At 42.4% G+C, this 19,615-nt stretch overlaps 1 protein-coding gene and 1 long non-coding RNA gene across 4 annotated transcripts in view; one reads left to right on the forward strand and one right to left on the reverse strand.

The window, feature by feature from the left end:
• The window catches only part of NEMP2 (nuclear envelope integral membrane protein 2), an 80,171-nt gene extending 63,930 nt beyond the window's left edge, over positions 1 to 16,241 (reverse strand). For 2 of the 3 annotated variants that reach the window (XM_054476795.2, XM_054476794.2), the window contains exons 1-4: positions 16,073 to 16,236; positions 6,745 to 6,860; positions 435 to 666; positions 219 to 291 (exon numbers count right to left, since the gene is read on the reverse strand). In XM_054476795.2, coding sequence (XP_054332770.1) covers positions 219 to 291; positions 435 to 666; positions 6,745 to 6,860; positions 16,073 to 16,169 — 518 coding nt within the window. In that variant the 5' untranslated portion in view covers positions 16,170 to 16,236. Of the gene's footprint in view, positions 1 to 218; positions 292 to 434; positions 667 to 6,744; positions 6,861 to 16,072 lie in introns of all 3 variants that reach the window. The other variant, XM_054476792.2, reaches the window with a different exon arrangement.
• Positions 16,242 to 16,351: 110 nt separating this feature from the next.
• The window catches only part of LOC134737704 (uncharacterized), a 35,003-nt gene continuing 31,739 nt past the window's right edge, over positions 16,352 to 19,615 (forward strand). Inside the window, exons 1-2 of the long non-coding RNA XR_010122864.1 lie at positions 16,352 to 16,625; positions 18,963 to 19,057. This is a non-coding gene — a long non-coding RNA (uncharacterized LOC134737704). The remainder of the gene's footprint in view (positions 16,626 to 18,962; positions 19,058 to 19,615) is intronic.

Genomic DNA, 19,615 nt, shown 5'->3' on the forward strand with positions numbered 1-19,615 from the left:
ATACATAAAATATGTGAAAGCACTTTGTAACATATACATATCACACTATACAAGTAACTGTTACTGTTTTCAAAGGCCTTTCCAATACCATCTTCAGGCCTATTGTTTGCAAAACCTAAAGTAAGAACTACAAATGCACAATAGTGTGAAAATACTTAGCATGTGGTCAAAAATGATCTTTCATTCACAAAGTTAAAAATAAAAAAAGGAATACTTACTGACTCAGGGTCCTTGCATAAAAGAAAAGAAAAACTCCTGCCACAAACACAAGGAAGAGTTTGAAATCTATGACTGGAGTAAAAAAGACACACAAACACACAACAAAGATTTTTTATCAATGTAATGTTGGTAAAAGAAGAAAAAAGTCAATTTATTGAAAAGTTACTCCAGAAAAACTGAATCCAGAAAGTCAAGTATAATAAAATCGGACTTACTGTTTTGATTCACATGTATCATATATTTAAATATCTTCTTGACAGGCTCCACAGAGAAGCACACAGTCTCCCTGTATGGATTGATGATTATGGTTATTTCGTTAGATTCCTTTGGTATCCAAAAGTTATGAATCACACATTTGATAAAAGATAGAATGGTTTCTGGATATTGGCAATTATGTCTTTCTGTGATATATACAATTCTGAACAGGCCTGGACTGGTAATTTTCACCTGTAAAACAAGAACAAGCAAATCCATAAACAGAATAACTTCTGTTTGTTGTTTTGGAGACAGGGTCTCTCTCTGTTGCCCAGAATGGAGTGCAGTGGCAGGATCTCCGCTCACTGCAACCTGTGCCTCCAGGGCTCAGGTGACCCTCCCACCTCAGCCTCCCAAGTAGCTGGGACCACAGGCACATGCCACCTGCCCAGCTAATTTTTGTATTTTTTGTAGAGATGAGGTTTCACCATGTTTCCCAGGCTGGTCTCGAACTCCTGGGCTCAAGCTGTTTGCCTGCTTCGGCCTCCCAAAGTGCTGGGATTACAGGCATGAGCCACTGCGTCCAGCCAAAACTTCTTAAAAGCTTCTTAAAAACATGAGCAGAGGAGTAAAGATAACTCAAAGTCAGCTGAAAAAAGAATACTCAAATGCGCAGGGTAGAGTTCTATGTTCTGATCCCAGAGGTGGACTCAGCAGATCTGTATTTAGTCCAAACACACACTGAACCACAGATATTATTGAAAGTGAGCTGTGGCTAATTTAAGTCCCTCTTCTAGCAAGTTATTGTGGCCAAGAGACATTAAAAAGGATAAGAAGAATGTACAGGTAAACTCATTTTATTGTTTTACTTCACTGTGCTTTGCAGATAGTGCATTTCTTACAAATGGAAGGTTTGTGGCAACTCTGTGTCAGGCAAGTCTACTGGCACCATTTTTTCAACAGCATGTGCTCACTTCATGTCTTTGTGTCAGCATGTTTTAGCAATAAAGTATTTCTTAAATTAAGGTATGTAGGGTTTTTTTAAAGATATAATGCTATTGCACCCTTAATAGACTAACAGTATAGTAGAAACATAACTTTTATAGGTAGTAGGAAACCAAAAAATTGGTGTGACTTGCATTATGGGGTATTTGCTTTATTGCAGTGTTCTGGAACCAAACCCACAGTCACATTATCTCTGAAGTATGCCTGTAATCAGTGGCAAACTATATGAGTAGGCATAGTTTGAAAATAGGGTTTATATCTACACTATTTTCTACTATGATTAAGAAAAAGCACTTCCTTTCTCTGGATCAGCTGAACATCTGTAATTCAGTCTTCTCTCACCATGCCTGCTGAAGGACCAGATCCCAACCTCAGGTCCTATTCACATCATACAACAAAGCACTAGCTACAAGCCGATGGTGACAACCCAGTGGTCATTAAATGACAATTTCGCTGCTGCCTTTGTCTGTCCTTCTCTCTATTCCTCTTCTTTTTCTAAGAGTAGGGCAACCCTGAAAAGGGGAGTAAGAGCACCAGCTTTGAATCTCAGGCATCAGGTAATATCACTCACTATCTATCTACCAACCCCCGCATTTCTCTTTGACTTTGGCTTCTGGCTCACTGTGGCTCTCTCTTCAATACCACTTCCTGTCATTCTTCTTAGGTATTTCAGTATATACAATATATACACCAATCCTTCCAGTATCCTGGCCTCTCAGTTCCTGGGACTCCTTTCCTCTTATGCTCTTGTCCTCCTTACCTCAGCTCATCACTCCATGGCCATACTCTGGACCTTGTCAGTACCAGACTGCAGCCCCTCCATACGCTGTGTTTTATTCATCTCACTGTGTGACCACCATCTCCTATCTTTCCAGTGTACCCATCTAGTGCCCCAATTCCACCAAGGATCTGAACATCCTTCTCCTGCTCCTTACCCTCCTAATATCCTCAGTCTCTTTTTAGCCACCTAAACCCCATGATCAATTATTATACACCATTCCCTGGCACGTACCCTTGACTCCTTTGCACTCCTCTTGCTTTGTCATGCTCACTTGCAAAATCCAACTCTCCATCATTCTACTCCTGCATTTGCATCACCAGTGTGCTAGAGAAACGCACACTGGTCTCACTTCAAATCCATGACTGTGAACTTAAGAGAGGGACATGAAAGTTGCAGTCATTCATACCACATATTAGTATTCATTCATTCTTCTACCCTCTGCAACAAAGGATTTCACAACTTCTTCCTCAATACTCAACACCTCCTCCCCATCCTCTTCTCTGCTGTTGATCCTTCCTACTTCACTGAAAATGGAAGAAATCAGAAGTGAATGTCCACCAGCTCCTATCTGCAAAGGCACCTACCTGTCAGCACCTGCAGGCACATGCTCTCTGCTTCCTGCCTGTGGGGAGGAAATTTCTTCCACAGAGGAAATTTACAGGCTCCATAAAGGTAAGTCCCGACTTGGGCACGGGATCCTATCCATGTTTGCCTACTCAAGGACATCCCAGCAGCACTTCTTCCCTCTCTACGAGATCATTTCTCTCAGCATACAACATTTAAAAAAGAAGAAACAACCTTCTGTGGATTCCACTTTTCCCTCCAGCTACCACCCATTTCTTTGCTTCTTGTTGCAATAAAATTCCTTTAAAAAGCTGCCTGTGCCTGCAGTCTCTAGTTCCTCTCCTTCCATTCTCCTTTTAATCCATTTCAATCAGGATTTCATTCCTAAAAGGCCACCCTGACAAGGTCACTGGTGCTTCCTTGTTGCTAACTCAAATGCCCAATTAATTCTCAGTCATCTTATTTGACCTGTCAACAGCACTTGGCACTGCTGATTATTCCCTTCTCCTTATTATACTTCTCCCTAGGGCTTCCAGGACATCTTCTTCATTGTCGCTCCTTTTATTTCTCCTCTGCTCGCTCCTTCCTTCTCCCTGAACTCTTAATATAAGACTGACCCAGGCACAGCCATTGGTCCTCTTCTCTTCTCCATCTAAACTCACTCAGTTTCATGGCTTTAGGCACCATCTATATAAATATGCATCGCTAATTACTTTAAAAAAAAGACACAGGAAAGATATACCAGAAACTACTTAAACTGATTGTCTACAAGGGTTGGATAGGAATTAATAGAGGGAGGAGGGAAAGTGACACTTATCTGAAAATACCTTTGTATAGAGTTTTAACTTTTAAGCCATATTAATGTTGTAGATACTCATAAATAATGATAATAACACAAACATAAAGATGGAAACAACAGACAACTGGGGACTTCAAAAGGTGGTTGGGAGGGAGAGGGGCAAGGGTTGAAAATCTACTGATTGGGTACTATGGTCACTATTTGGGGGATGGGTTCAGTAGAGCCCAAACCCAGCATTACACAATATATCCATGTGACAAACCTGCACACGTACCCCCAAATCTAAAAAATTAAAAATTAAAAAGATTTTTTTAAAAAAACAAAATCTCATTTAAAAAACCCACTATGATCTTTTCTGAGAATAAAAAGGTAAACAAAACTTGTAAACCAAAAATAAAATTCTAACACCCCCGACCCTACCAACCATCTGAATGAAACCCTCTTCTTGGCCAGGGCACTCCAAAGTTAACCTGAAAAATTGGTTCAGGCTATGCCAGGAAGCAGGGGTTGGACATGCCTCATTATGCCCTCCTCCATTTTGGAATTCAGGAAAAACCAACCAGCATTTAATATCAATACAGACCTTAAGTCTGATAAGAAGCATTTACAATCTATTCTCTCTAAAGCCTGCTACCTGGAGGCTTCATCTCCATGATAAAACTTTGGTCTCCACAATTACTTATGATAACCCAGACATTCCTTTCTATTGATAATAACTCTTTCAACCAATTGCCAATAAGAAATTTAAAAATCTACCTACAACCTGGAACACTGCACCCCTCTCTGCTTCAAGTTGTCCCACCTTTCTGGACCTAACTAATGTACACCTTAAATGTATTTGATTAATGTCTCATGTCTCCCTAAAATATGTAAAACCAAGCTGTGCCCTGACCACCTTGGGCACATGTTCTCAGAATCTGAGGGATGTGTCACAGGCCATTGGTCACTCATATTTGGCTCAGAATAAATCTCTTCAAATATTTTATAGAGTGACTTTTTGTCAACAAACTAAAAAAAATAAATAAAAATGATAATAAACTTGACTAGGATGGGGGAAAACCCTGAAATTGAAACAACTAAAAACAAACTATATTTTGAATGAATAATATAACCAGACTGAAGGGGGAGTGGATTGGGATGAATTAACCTAAAATACACAACCTCCGAAAAAGATTTTAAAAAAACACTATAAATAAATATTGAACGCCTGTTACTAGGTTTGTTTTTTGTAATGGTATGACTTACCAATTCTGTAACTACTTTTAGTGTATTCTGGGAGATTAGGCAAATAAATAAATATATTTGAGGATAATGGGAACCAAGTTTCTCATTATCAGAGAAGGGAATTACAAATACGAAAACTGGAAAACTAGCATGAACCCTGTGGTACTGGAGATCTCAGAACTCACGGTTTCTAATAGGTAGCTATAGATGTATGTGCAGGCCTATGGGTGTGTATGTGTGTGTACACACATGACGATATGCCAGTAGCAATGAACACACCTAATGTTGACTGTTCCTTGGAAAAAAAATGTATGATTCCAGAGCTGAGTCTATGAAATTACACAAGCCTAGAACATCTTGTTTGTTAGAAAGTAAAGTAGTGCTCAAAAATGCTAGGCACATGGCAGAAGGACACAGGAGCTGGCTTGAAGGGGCTCTGACTGGTTAAATCTAGGACAATTTGGGTATCAAAATAAATAATGAGAGTAATGGATTGTAGTTTCCTGAAATAACTGGCAATTTGTGAGACTATATGGATATAAATAAATACATGGGAGGAGGAAAATCTCTTCCTTATAGTAGAATGCCAATAAATGTAAATGGAATAATGGTGCCAGGCGCAGTGGCTTGCACCTGTAATCCCAGCATTCTGGGAGGCTGAGGCAGGCAGATTGCTTGAGTCCAGGAGTTCAGTAGACTCATGGGCAACATGGCAAAACCCCATCTCTACTAAAAATACTAAAAAAAAAAAAAAAAATAGCCAGGTGTGACGGTGCACACCTTTCAATTAGTCCCAGCTACTTGAAAGGCTGAGGTGGGAGAATCACCTGAGCCCGGGAGGTTGAGGCTGCAGTGAACCAAAATCACACCAGTGCACTTCAGCTTGGGCAACTGGAGTGAGTCCCAGTCTCAAAAAAAAACAGAATGGATATAGAAAATCAACATTTCATAAATATTATCATGATTATTGATTCAGTAAAGCATCATCAATGAATGATAAACTAAGGGAAGAAAGTTTGATGAGGAAGAGGTTATCTACACAGTCTCAAATCATCACCTCAAAATATTCATTAAAGGGAAGAAAATAGTAATTTTAGTGAAAGAACCTGACAAATACTACCTTAACCATGTGATCAAAGTGGTGCATATTATCAGCAATGGTATCAATTGACATCAAATGCTTGCTGATACAATGTTCCAGCTATTCTCTCAGCCTAAAAAACCCTTCCCCCCAATACCTTCTTGGTTAACTCACTCCACTGAAATCTTTCTCAAATGTTACCTTCTCAACGAGAACTGCCCTGGCCAACTTGCTCCCACTTCTCTCATCCCACTGATATTACTCTACATTTTCTTTTTTCATAGTACTTACTACTTTTACCATTTTCATCTCTATTTTATTTATTGTTTACTATTCCCCACCCTAGATAATGTAAATATCCACAATGGCAGGGATCTATTTTGTTCACTGATGTATCCTAGGCGCCTAGAAATAGTTCCTGGCACTTATAAGATAGGTACTCAATAAATATTTGTTAAACGCTGAATGAAGGAAAGTACTAGGCAATTAAGAGCAACTGCTATCTTGGCCATATTTGGGATAAGTGGTTATTCCAGAATTTCTATTTGGAGGGGCTTTGGCTAGCAATTGTGGAAAGTAGGAGGAACATGTTGTCTTAAGACTGCCTGAACAGCAGGCATGCTGTATACATTTAGATAGTATATTCATTGGGAGTGGCTTGGGAGGGGCTGAGGGAGAGTATGAAGGAGTTCGTGTCCTCTTCTCACACTGCTCACCCATTGAACCACTGTGTGTGATCCTCAAGTCAGCTTTCATAGTGATACACAGATCTGTATCATACCAAAAATACTTTTTCTTCCTGAAATGGTACATTTCCTGTCCCCAGGATATGGTAATTATCTGTCCCTAAGACATAATTTAAAAGTAGGCCCTTACCTGCATAGTTGACCATATGTATTTCCACTCCACTTGGGAATTTTGATTGTAGCAGTAACAGTCTGACTCAGACGTTCTAATTAAATCTTTTTCCTTCAAAGCTTTACACCTACGAGCTGAGAGATGGAAAAGGGAATACATTTTCTAACTGTTTAATTGCCAAGAATCTTTTTTAAAAAAAGTTTGCAGGGAGGTAACAGTAGCAGTTTTAACGTTCTATGGCCAATAAATTCTCCTATATGATAATTATAGTCCTTCAGTGTTTCCAACCAAGGAGGAGACAGATAGAAAATACTATAGCCCAAGTGTCAATATTTATGACATTGGAGGGCACTATAAGAGCACAGAGAACAAGTACTTCTTCAATTCTGAAGCAGAAGGCAGAATTATGGGCACCTTCCCAGAAAAGACAAAAATATGAGTAAAGGGCTGAAGGGTGAGGTAGAGGCAATAAGACAGAAATTAGGAGGTGGGAGTGGGGGTGGGCAGAACCAGCAAGTATGTACAGAATCATGAAGATGAGATAAATTATGGAATTAATTCAGTTTAGAGATATTGGATTCTTATATTGGTAAGGGAGCATGGATGGAAGGTATAGGGATACAAGAAGACATTTGAACACCTGTAACTGGAGTGGTAAACCATGGCTACTACTATACCATGTGGACTCCATCTTGAAAGCAGAGCATTGGAGGATTTAGGTAAGTATCAGTCTCAGCAAGAAACTATTGACACTCAAAAGGATTTAACTGAAAATAGTTCAGTAAAGATATGGACAGGGTTAAGGCACTAACAATAAGGCACTAAGAAGTTCCTAGGCACCAACAACAGCAGGAAGCTTTTAGCAGCCCAAGTCCCAAAATGGCAAGGAGGATCCCATGTTACTGGAGTCATTGGAACTGGGAAGACAGTAGTCTAAAGGAATGCAGTCACTGCCAGGACTCCCGTGGAATGCAGGGTGAAGGTATGGGTACCTCACCCTGTCTCTCCTGCTGTCCCCTCAGTGCCTTGAATCAGCCAAACCCAACAGGAAGACAGAGGGCAATGAAGCCCATATAATGCAGTCCATAGAGGTTAGCTTCTAGGCACTAAGCGGGGAAGAGAAGGGCTGAGAATAGATCTACAGCAACAAACAGGGAATACCAGCTCAATAAGGAAGTGACAGAAACACATTTGTATTTTAGAAAGAATATTCTGTAAGTAGTGTGCAATATTAAAGAACAAAACTGAAAGCAGAAGAATCACTAAGGAGGCCACTGAAGCAATCTAAACAAGAAATGGACTAAGAGAGGCAGGAGAAATAACAGATTAGGAAACTAAATCAACAGGCTTTATAGATTCATTTTATCAAGGAAAACAAGAAGATGATGTAAAGGTTTCTGGTAAGCGGAGAGATAGTGAGGCCCTTTACTCAGATAAGAAATACTAGAAAAAAAGCAAGTTTGTACAGGGAAGTGGGGGTGAGTTCAATTTTGGATATACTGAGTTTTCATTGGTGGGATTCTGTGAAGATGGACAAATCTTCACATCTCCAGCAAGGAGAAATTTGGCTGGAGACAGATGTAGATACCTAAATATATATGTATGTTATATATAATATATAATACAACTCAACATAACTGAGAGAAAGAGAGATATATATTAACCCTCTGTTTTACAGAGGGTTAATGTAAAATGCCACAAGAAAACTAGAAAGTAATGATGTTCATTTTCTTCTGTGGTCGTTGCTGTATTTGGATTTGAAATGAAGTGGAATGAAAGTCGTAAGTTCTTCTGGACTCAAGATAGAGTGTCACCTCCACATCTGTTCTTTAGGAAACAGGAACAAGGAACACTTACGGGTACACAAAGAAATGGGCTTTACGTCCAACCCCTGACTCCTTTAAGGGAAGTGTGGTCAGTTGTTCCTCCTGAAAAACCTGAAATGAAGCTAGAACAACTTGCTACACCAAAGTTGGGGAAGGACTGAGTAACCAGTAACTACTAGTAAACAATCACATCCATGTAGGGAATAATACTGAATATGCTCACACAAGTCCCTGGTCCTGGCCTGAAATATCCTTAGCATTAAGTTGGAGAAAAGTGAAGACAGACTTAGGGAAAGGATCCTGGGAATGCTCGCCATCTCCCAAAACACAACTCCATAAAAGGGAGGGTTCTCCGGTGGCCACATGAAGCAGCAAAATTACACAAGGACCCAATGTATTCAACTGTGATAGTCAAATTAGTCATCTTTACTCTTCACATTATGACAAAATGCATATGTTTCTAAATATGCCGAGAAATTTGCAGAGTTTGAGAGTCCAAGATGCAAATACAAGAATCCAGGTGAAAAGCCAGGAAAAACCACAAGAAGGAACCTCTAGAGCAAAGGTCCCCAACCCTGGGGCCAAGGACCAATACCAGTCCATGGTCTGTTAGGAACAGGGCTGCAGCAGGTGAGCGGTGCGCGAGGCAAGTGATCATTACCACCTGAGCTCCACCTCCTGTCAGATCAGCAGTGGCATTAGATTATCGTAGGAGCGTGAGCCCTACTGTGAACTGAGCAACCTAGGGATCTAGGTTGCATGCTTGTTATGATAATCTAACTAATGCCTGATGATCTAAGGTGGAACAGTTTCATCCCAAAACCACCCCCAACCCCATTCCTATCCTGTGGAAAAACTGTCTTCCATGAAACCAGTCCCTGTTGCTAAAAGGTTGAAGACCGCTGTTCTACAGGCTCTCTGTTAAATTACAGGATACTAAAAATGAAAAACCTGCTTCTGCATGGTGTGTCCATGCACAAGAACCAAAAGAAGAATTCACAACCAAGGCTATGAACACACAAAGCAACCAATGCTGAGGCACATTTTTGGATATATCTGAGATGCAAATGACTTCTGGCCAAGGGCAGCATAGGGGGAAGTGCAGTCCCAGGGATATCAAAGGGCTGGCAGCTACCTATAGAAAAGATGAATGTCAAGGAATGTAGTATATAACCTGGAAGATCCTGAGCAACTGCAATGAGAAGACATGAGAACACATTAAATGCTCTCAGTTAGTAAGCAGCAGAGGTGTGGGGATCAGGTCTCTGGATTCACCTTGCCATGTTCTGCCTTCGCACAGCCTCCTGGGGGGGGTCTCTAAGCATGGCTAGAGTTAATAACTTTATACTGGGAGTCCTCAAGCAAAAGTGATTCCTACCCATTGTTGGAAAGGGAGTGCATTCCAGCAGGGCAGATGAAGAGCATGAAGTCTCAGGTACACAGACCCAGCAGCCCAAACTATGATAAGAATGTTTACTTCCAGACAGGTCTTTCTTCACCACCCATGTGCTCAATGCTAGAGGGGCTTTTCTTGTAGGTGCCTCCAAAGGCCCCTCACTGCAATTCTTCTAGTGAGTGCTGCTACTTCAAGGGCTAAATCAACTCCCATAGAACAGTTCCCTTTTGTTAATGGTCTGAGGAAACAGCCTTTTGGTGGGGCCTGAGTTTTGCAATCAAATGCTCTCTTCAAATAAGGTTCTTTCCACTTGATGCTAAGACTGTCTCCTAAATCATTCCAAACCTGGAGCTCTTAAGAGCAAGATGATGCAATTTAAGTATAGTCTATACTGCAGTTTCAACATAGGAATAAATGCTTCTCTCTTACCCAAGCCTTCCTCTTGCACTAGGATGATTGTAACAGCCTTCTATCTAGCTGGTCTCCCTGCTTCCAGAATTGCCCCCCCAACCACCACGTTTTCCCCTACAACCTACTCTTCAATTAGCAAATAGATCTTTTTAAAAACATGAATCAGGCCCGGGTACAATGGCTCATGCCTGTAATTTCGCTTGAACCTGGGAGGCGAGGTTGCAGTGAGCTGAGATCGCATCACTGCACTCCAGCCTGGGCGACAGAGTGAGACTCTGTCTCAAAAAAAAAAAGCAAAAACAAAAACAAAAACAAACAAACAAAAACATGAATGGGAACCCATCATTCACCTGCTTAAAACCCTCCAATGGCTTCCCTTTACACCATTAATAAAATCCCCCTCCCTTCCAGGGACCTGAGTGCCTCTATGACCTTCCCTCCTCCACCTTCCCTCCCAGCCCACTGCTCCAGCCACACCTGGCCCTCCTGTCTTCAAGATGCCAGCCAGCCAGCCCCCACATAAAGTTTTCTCAGTCTGCAAGCTTCTTCTCCCAGATCTTGGCAGAGCTCATCCCTTCCAATCACTGATGTACTCTATCAAATACTCCCTTCTCAGAAAGGCCTTCTTTGACCCCACTATCTAAACAAACACACCCCAACCACTTCCACCTGCTTTATTCTTTCTTCATATTACATATATATTTATTAGCTTATACTCTGTCTCTCCATGAAGTCAGGGACATTGCATGTTTATTACTGTAACCCCCAGAACTTAAATATTTATCTTTTGTGTGTAGCTTGTGGTTCGAGAGGACTAGTGGGTTATTTGGGCCTGTGTGGCCTACCGATGGAAGTCCAGCCAATCTTTGTAAGAGCCTGGCCAGGAATAGTCAGCATCATAAAAGAAGGTGCACTCTGGCCCTCCCTTGAGACCACCTGACGTAGTAGGATGCCCTTGCCAGCCTGTGCCACTGCCATCCCATTAACAGAACTGACAAAGCATGAGGGCCAGTCTGGAAGCCACAGGCTGCACGTCCCCCTTGCCCTGCCCCATGGCCAATACATCCATAGCTAGAGGGTTGAGTACTGTAACCCTTAACATCCTCTCGGCTGGGGACCATCTTCTTGCCCCTCACTGGATAGAGGAGGTCAGAAAGAACAGGTGGCATTATGCTTCTTTTGTTTGACTCATATATGATACATCAGTGTATTCTGTGTAAGGGATCTGCCAGTTAGAGGAAAAGAACTTGTTCTGCATTTCCCCTCAGTCTTCAACCAGATTAAGGACAGCATAGAAGGAAGGAAGTTGTCCTGACTGTTCATACCTATAGACACGCTAGTAAAAGCATGTTGCAAACAGTGTTTTCCCTCGAATTCTCCAGAGTGGCCTCTGGCTTTTAAGGTGAAGCTGATGTGGAATTTACACAATCCATGAGATTCCACAAAGCGTCAGTGCTTCATGGTGTCCTTTGGCTGCCCTTCTTTCTTATCACCTCTCTTCCGAGGTGAATGAGTCTCAAACAACTCACACAGGAATTCCTAAATATCTAAGGGACCAGAAATTCAGCCATAAGAAGCCACAAGCCTAGCTTCAAGTCAGTTCATTAAGCCATGGGCTATTCGGACTAGGCAAAAGACAGTGATTGTCACAAGACTGTTATCACAGCTGGCCCACTGCCTTCCTAGAGAGAACAGATCTTCCAATCTTAGATTGATTATAAAGGCTGTATCTTTCTTAGGTCTCTCCTCCCTTTAGCAATCTTCTTCTAGAGCCATTTCACTGCTCAGTTTCAATCATGTCCAACGGAAATAGGAAACAGAGCCAGTTTGACTGCTTATTTGAACTCTATGGCTGATTACGCCCTGACACTGAAGGCTATGAAGCTGCCTGCATGTCTGCGGGTTTCATTTATTCATGAGGCCCCAGTTATTGCTGGTTAATTCTACTAGGACAGAACCTCCTGGTAGCAGATGTAGGCAAACTCAAACGTATCAAAACAACAACAGGCCGGGTGCTGAGGCTCATGCCTGTAATCCCAGCACTTTCGGAGGCCAAGGCAGGTGGATCACTTAAGGCCAGGAATTTGAGACCAGCCTGGGCAACATGATGAAACCCTGTCTTTACCAAAAATAAAAAATTGGCCAGTATCATAATTCAGTCTCAAAAATAAATAAACATTTAAAAATTAGAACAAAAACAACAATCCCTTTACAATGCAATCCAGGAAATGAAACAGAATTTCTAGGAATTTAAAAAAATCTAACAATAATCATTCATTTGGTCAAAAGGGAACAATACCTGCCTAGGGAAAGCTACTGCTTCTACTTGAGGCTGAGGTATTTAATATGTCCGTACCCTGGAAGGTGCTCCATAACCTAGGTAATCACTTCCTCAAGCCTGAATCAGATCGGGAGAAAGATCTGGAATTGTAGGCTATCCCAGGTTTGCCTCAACTCTCAAGGACTGAGGAGTATCTGTGGGATCAACCCTGAATGCCATCCTTACTATGGAAAGACAGGTTTCTAAGCCTGGAAGGGCATCATTTTCCTTAACTTCTTGCAATCCTCAGCAGGCTCTTTGATCCTTTCAATTAACCTGACTTCTAGAGAACAGTATATTTCTGGATAGTTGTGCCCAAACTGCTAAGACGCTACAGGAGGCATTAATTATTTACATTACCAAAGGATTCAGAAAGTCAGGGTTCACTTAACCAATGAGATAGATTCCTTAGTTCATTTTAAATACTACTCAATTTATAAATATTCAATTAATCTAATTTTAGAATTACATATCTAGTATAAAAAAAGGACAGCTACATATCACTTACTTTAATTATAAGCTCAATTATCTCCTTTGTAGTACTTTTGTCATTTATTAGTTTTCCTAAATGTAAGTATATGTTTAAGTTAAAGAGTTGAGTCATATATACAGAAAAAAAAAACTCAGTCAAAACATCAGAAAAGAGCAGGTAGTACTTAAACCTACTTACAGAATATGCTAAAAATAAAAAGCACAAACACCTCAAATCTTAGCAGAACCTAACTCCCAACACAAAAATATCTCACCAATGTTCCTCCTGAAAACTGACATGGCCCTCATATGGGGGAAAAAAAATATCTTCAGATGAAACTAGAATGGAATCATAATATAAACACTTATTAAATTATATGACAAAATTTCCCCATTTTCCCTATAACTGTTTTTCTTTGGGGACAAGGAAGGGGAGGGAGAAGAGTAGGAAACACGAAAAGCAAAAAACCAACAAGTCTTAACTTGTGAGAAGTCAAATGGACTCAGGATTTTTCTTACTATTTGTTTTTTGTAAATACACATTTTCAAAGGCGTTAACATGAGGCACCAAAGTGATAAAGGTAACTATTCTCTTAACCTCAAGTTTTTTTTAACCTGAATATTCATCTTTTTATTTCTCCAAGAATATGAGAATGAAACTGGAATTAGTATATACTAATGCACACTCAGGTCTTTAACTTCAAGACCAAATCTTCACAGATGAATCTGAAAGCTGTGGTGTCAAATGGACTGTTATCATTGTTTAAGCCTGGAAAGCCACTGACAGGGCCTGAACTTCACCTCAGGACAACACATGGTTTCTAGGGACCTCAATAACTAGGTGAAAATTATGGGAAACTCTTGAAGTTTCTCCTCTCAGTCAGACAACTACCCGCTCCTCCTGTGTCAACTGTCTCTGACTTTCCTCCAAATAGAGTGACAGAAAGCTGGGGTTGGTCTGAATATTCTCCATTCCATTGAAGTGTGTGTTATTCAAGACAAAATTTTAGAACAGGAAGGCACCTTAAGTATCACTAATCCAAGCCCCTCGCTTAAAGGAAGTACCAGCTGTTTCCTCTCAGGGTCCTCATGAAACCATAGACTTCTAAAGAGCAGCAATGGTTCTCAAGCCTAGTCTAATCCAGGGCTGCCAACACAGTGTCACTGGCACACTACCAGATGCTGGGCGCTTCACAGTCCGTATTGGAAAGCCCACTGGAATGGCAGGCATCCCTCTAAGGCTACAAAAGTTGCCATTCTTCTTAGCTGTGGACTAGTTTTATCAAGTCAGTGGGCATCCTGCATGTCTCAGGCAGAACAGAAGCTCCAGTAAGTATTTATGTGTGTCTTTGATTAACAAAGCAGAGAAGCAGGCTGTTACTATTATACTAAATGCGGTAACATAAAAACTTTAAAAACACCAGGTTCACTGAGGTGAGGAAAATATTAGAAACTCTTCAGTAAAAACATCTTCATTTTACTCAAGAGAAAACTACGGTCCATAAAGACTCTGTGCCTGGACCAAGGTTATACCACAAGTTGTGGCTGAAGGTAATGAGTGGTCTAGAACCCAAGGTGCTGGGTGCTGGTCTAAGGCTGCTTCTAATTTTCTCACTGTTGCCATGCCCAGAAACCTTCCTGCTTAGACAGATTTGTGTTTTATTTTTTCACCAGCATAAAATTGTTGTATTTCTTACTACCAAGCCTTTGTTTTCTCATCTGTAAAATGGGTATAAAATGGTGCTTTCCCGCATAGGGCTTCTATGGGTATTAAATATGATAGATACTGCAGTTAAAGCACTTATAACACTGCCTAGCACATATTGAACACTCAAAAAATTTCTGTTCAATGAAAACTGGAATCCAACACTTCCCCAACATATAACTCACTGCAACATTCCCTCAGTTGGGAGCTGTGGCAGAATCTGATAATGACCTCATCAACATCCAGTCTCTCATTCATCCTTAAATAAAAAACCGCGGTATAACTGGAGGGAAGGCCATGCCCAGCTAAAAGAATACACGTGGCAGCCTCCCTTGAAACCAGGGTAGCCAAAGCAAGGAAGGGAAGTTGGTAGACAGTGCACCCAGGAAATCTTTTAAAAGATTTTATGAGGGAAAAAAAAAGAAACAGAAATGTGAAGCTCATGGTAAGTTAGCGGCAGGTCTGGAGTTGGAACTCTAGGTTTCTGACTTCCCCAGGTGTCCTTCCCAGATCCTTCTCCAGTGTGCCAGCATCTTAAGCCCACTCCGTGGCGAGCCCCTAAAGCTAGCAGCCGCTACCAGTTCTTGCTTCCTGTGTGCCAGACATTGTGCACACGAACACCACAAGAACCTTGTGAGGCCTCATTACCTGCCGCTCACGTGGGACCGTTATGTTTACTCGCTCAAGGTCACAACAGCCAGTCAGGGGCAGGAGAATTTTCGCTCCGATTCTGAAGCTGAAGCTGTTACCTTCTCTAGTCTTGAGACCAAAGGAATGCGAGATAGTGAAATAACAAGGATTTCAACACGCATTGATGTACTGTACAAAAGGCCGTGTGCTGAAAGTCTGGAGACTAGGGTCAGCTGTGCCAGTGACAAGCTGTGTGACCCTGGGCAAATCAAAACCTCTCTGAGTTTCGGTTGCTTTTGTAAAACGAGGGAATTGGGCGACTGGATCGCGCGGTTGCTTCTAGTTCTAAAATGACAAAATGTCCAACTGCCAGGAGAGAGACTAAGGAAGCCCAAGAAGACAGGAAGGACGGGCGGGCCCTGCCCGGGAGACCCCAAAGCGAGAAAAGGGAGCGCCCGCCCGGCTCGGCCTCGCGGTGCAGCCCGGGCCAAAGAGCGCGCCCTCGGGGCAGACGCGAAGCCGGGGAGCGAGCACGCACGCGCGCGCCGCCACCGCCGCCGCCGCCGCCGCCGCCGGGCGCGGGTTACCTGACAACGCCGCCGCCGCCGCCTCCCCGCGCACGGGCAGTGTGGCCAGGGGCGGCAGCCAGAGCAGCAGCCACCACCGCCCCTGGCGCGGCCACATTTCGTTAGGGGTCAGCTCCGTGTGACCCGTGCCCTAGGGGACTGGCTCCGCCGCGAGGAGCGGAAGTGGCGCGGGGGCTCGGAGCAGGCGGAGGGGGCGGTGAGGCCCGAACGCGGGAAACGCGGAGACCCCGCCTCCCCGGGGCGGAGGGAGAGTTGGGCCTGTTGCTCCAGCTTCCGCCCGCGGCCTCGGGGCACGGCTGGCCCAGGCCGGAGGAGCTTTCGGTGGCGTGAGCCCGCTGGCATGCTCCCGGCCTCGGCCTTGGCCTCCGGGCCTCCAGCGCACGCGGGGCGTCCAGGGGCCTCATCTTCCCCTGGGGACCGCCCGGCAGAGTCCCGCTGCCCCCGGCGCAGGGGTGGGAGTTGCAGAGAGGAAGAGTCGCTAACCCGGATTGTTTCTTAAAACTTGGCTGACCTGTGACCTGCGGGATTTGGAGGCTGAATTCTCCGAGCACCTGTGAGTGACAGCCCGTGAATGGGAAGGTCCTTCGGCAAACGCCCTTTTTGTGAATAAAATACATAAAAGCCAGTTTCTTTATTTTACCTTTCTGTTTTCCTTTTTACTTTCATTTGGTAACAAGCAATAACAAATTGGAAATTTGGCCGCTTAAATAACACTGACTTGTATGTCTAATCTCGGACACCACATTTCAGAGTGCAGAGGGCCTTGTAAAATGTTTTTTCACCGATATGACAGGGTTCTCTTAAAATTACCTTATGTTAAAAAAAAAGTTTCTTAATGTAATAGATATATTTTTAAATTAACATATAACTCGAATGATCTTAATACTGATAATTAGGAGATATGTATATATTTTAAAGAACATTCCCTCCACAGGCCGTGGGACCCATTAATTTGACTCAATATTCCATACTTAACTAGGACAGTCTTCTCTAATTCTGGTCTTTTGGTGAGATATCTTGGAGAACCCAAAGTAACAGAAATTATCCTGTTAAAAATAGATAAGCCTCATTTTTCCTAAAAGTCTGAGTAGGATGTACTAGGCTTTCCTTGCCCTCAAAGGAAGGTTTAACCAACTGCCCTTAAGCACTTGGCACCATGTGTACACCATGTATGGCTTTTAAAAAGTTAAGAAATTTCCTTGTAAGGGACTCTTCAAAGGGATGGTTTTTAAAAATAAACCATCATTACTTGAGTGAAGCCTGTCTTCAGAGAAACAGCAGAGCCCTGATCCAATTCTTTCCTGTATTCCCAGGTGAGGTGTGCACTTGGTTCTTGCAGGACAGCTTTTGTACCTAACCACATTCATTTTGATTTAGTTTAATTTTGGATGGCACTATGGAAAGTAGCTAAAATAAACAGGTGGATTGTTGAATGATGAATGTATTTTCCTGCAGATATATCTGGTGGAGAAACAAAAGGGCAGGCAGCAATGTACTAAACATTTAGAGTGCTATTTATATCACAGATCCTTAGTAAATATCTGTAAATAAGCTACAATGAAACACTACATTTCTCTCTATAAGCAATAAATATTTTTCCAGAGATAACAAGAATGTTAGGAGGTGATAGTTCTGTCACTGGGGGACAATCATGAAATTCCACTTAACCTCTCCAAACTTTTCTTCTGTATGAAAACCTTATCCACTGGGGGAAGGGCAGGAAGCATTACCACCAACAGGATCCTGGCAAAGACCCCATGCTTCTGGAGAAGAGATAGAAGCACAAACCTTCTGCCCTTTGGGGAGCAGCAGGAGCAGGAAACACTAGGGCTCTGTGTCCTGAACCGATAGAAAATAGAAGTTGGCTACTGCTGGGAAACCCTCTCTCACTCAAGACTCACCACAGAGGAAGGATTTGGCTGCAATGGGAAAGTGTCAGGACTACTGGGAAAGCCCCACATCTAAGGTTCAGGTGCACAGGGCCTGCCTAAAACCAAGGCAGGACCAGGAGTGTGAAAAACCCCTTTTCCCCACCACAAGCCAAGCACCAGTGACAACACCAGTCAACTAGTGAGGAGGAAAAAGAGTGTGGGGAGAGACCTCTCTGTAACACAGGCATGCGAACACTGCTAAAAGCTGAGTGAGGGACACTGAGAAAAACTCCCCAGCACTCTGGGTTCCACACTAAAACAATGCAATAGTAACCCCCTGCTAGAGGAATCTGAATGAAGCCTGTGGTACAGAGTAAAGGCAAAGATAACAACAATAAAACCCAAATTCAGCACAACTCCTGACTAGATTGACTCAACTGCCCACATTATTGACCAGACAGAAGAGGCATGTTTATTTCTGGACATTAATACTATTTACCTCAGTCGTTATTATTCTACATGTGATATCCATCATTTGATCAAAAATTAAAAGACACCCAAAAAAGCAGGAGAAAAAATCAAGAGGTAAAACAGAACCAGATTCAGAAATGACCCATATATTGGGCTAGAATTAATATGCTTAAAAAGCTAGTGGAAAAGGTGAACAACATGCATGAATATATAGAGAAAATCTCAGCAGAAAGAGGAAAATTACTTAAAAAGTGAAATGGAAAGACTAGAAATTAAAAGCACCTTATCAGAAATGAGGAATTCTTTCAATGGGCTTATCAGCAGACGACATAGCTGAGGAAAGAACCAGTGAATTTGAATATAGGTCGATATGGTTTGGCTGTGTCCCCACCCAAATCTCATTTGAATTGTAGTTCCCATAATCCCCACACATTGTGTGAGGGACCCAGTGGGAGGTAACTGAATCATGGGGGTTGTTATTCTCATGCTAGTGAGTGAGTTCTCATGAAATCTGATGGTTTTATAAGGGGCTTTTCCCCTTCGCTCAGCACTTCTCTCCTGCCACCTTGTGAAGAAGGACATGTTTGCTTCCCCTTCCACCATGATTCTAAGTTTCCTGAGGCCTCCGCAGCCATGCAGAACTGTAAGTCAATTAAACCTCTTTCCTTTATAAATTATGAGATCTGTGGAACTTTGAACTTGAGAGAGATGATTTAGGGTATCTGGTGGAAGAAATTTCTAAGCAGCAAAGCATTTAAGAGGAAGCAGAGCATAAAAGTTTGGAAAATTTGCAGCCTGATGATGCAATAGAAAAGAAAAACCCATTTTCTGAAGAGAAATTCAACGCAGCTGCAGAAATTTGCGGAAGTCACCAGGAGCTGAATGTTAATCAACAAAACAATGGGGAAAATGTCTCCAGGGCATGTCGGAGACCTGCTTGGCAGCCCCTCCCATCACAGGCTCAGAGGCCTAGGAGGGAAAAATAGTATCATGGGCTGCACCTAGGGCACTTCACCCCATTGGCTCCTCAGCCAAGCACATACAACAAATGTCTGAAACTGTGGTTCCTTTTATACTGAGCAGGATTACCATGGCAACAACACATCAACAGTAGGGTAAAGCTAACCTGTCTCACGATGGTCTAAAGTGACTAATCCACCTAGCATTCCAAACTAAAACAGAAAGGGAAAAAAAGGGAATC

This window comes from Pongo pygmaeus, chromosome 11, assembly GCF_028885625.2.
Source record: "Pongo pygmaeus isolate AG05252 chromosome 11, NHGRI_mPonPyg2-v2.0_pri, whole genome shotgun sequence".
Taxonomy (NCBI): Eukaryota; Metazoa; Chordata; class Mammalia; order Primates; family Hominidae; genus Pongo; species Pongo pygmaeus.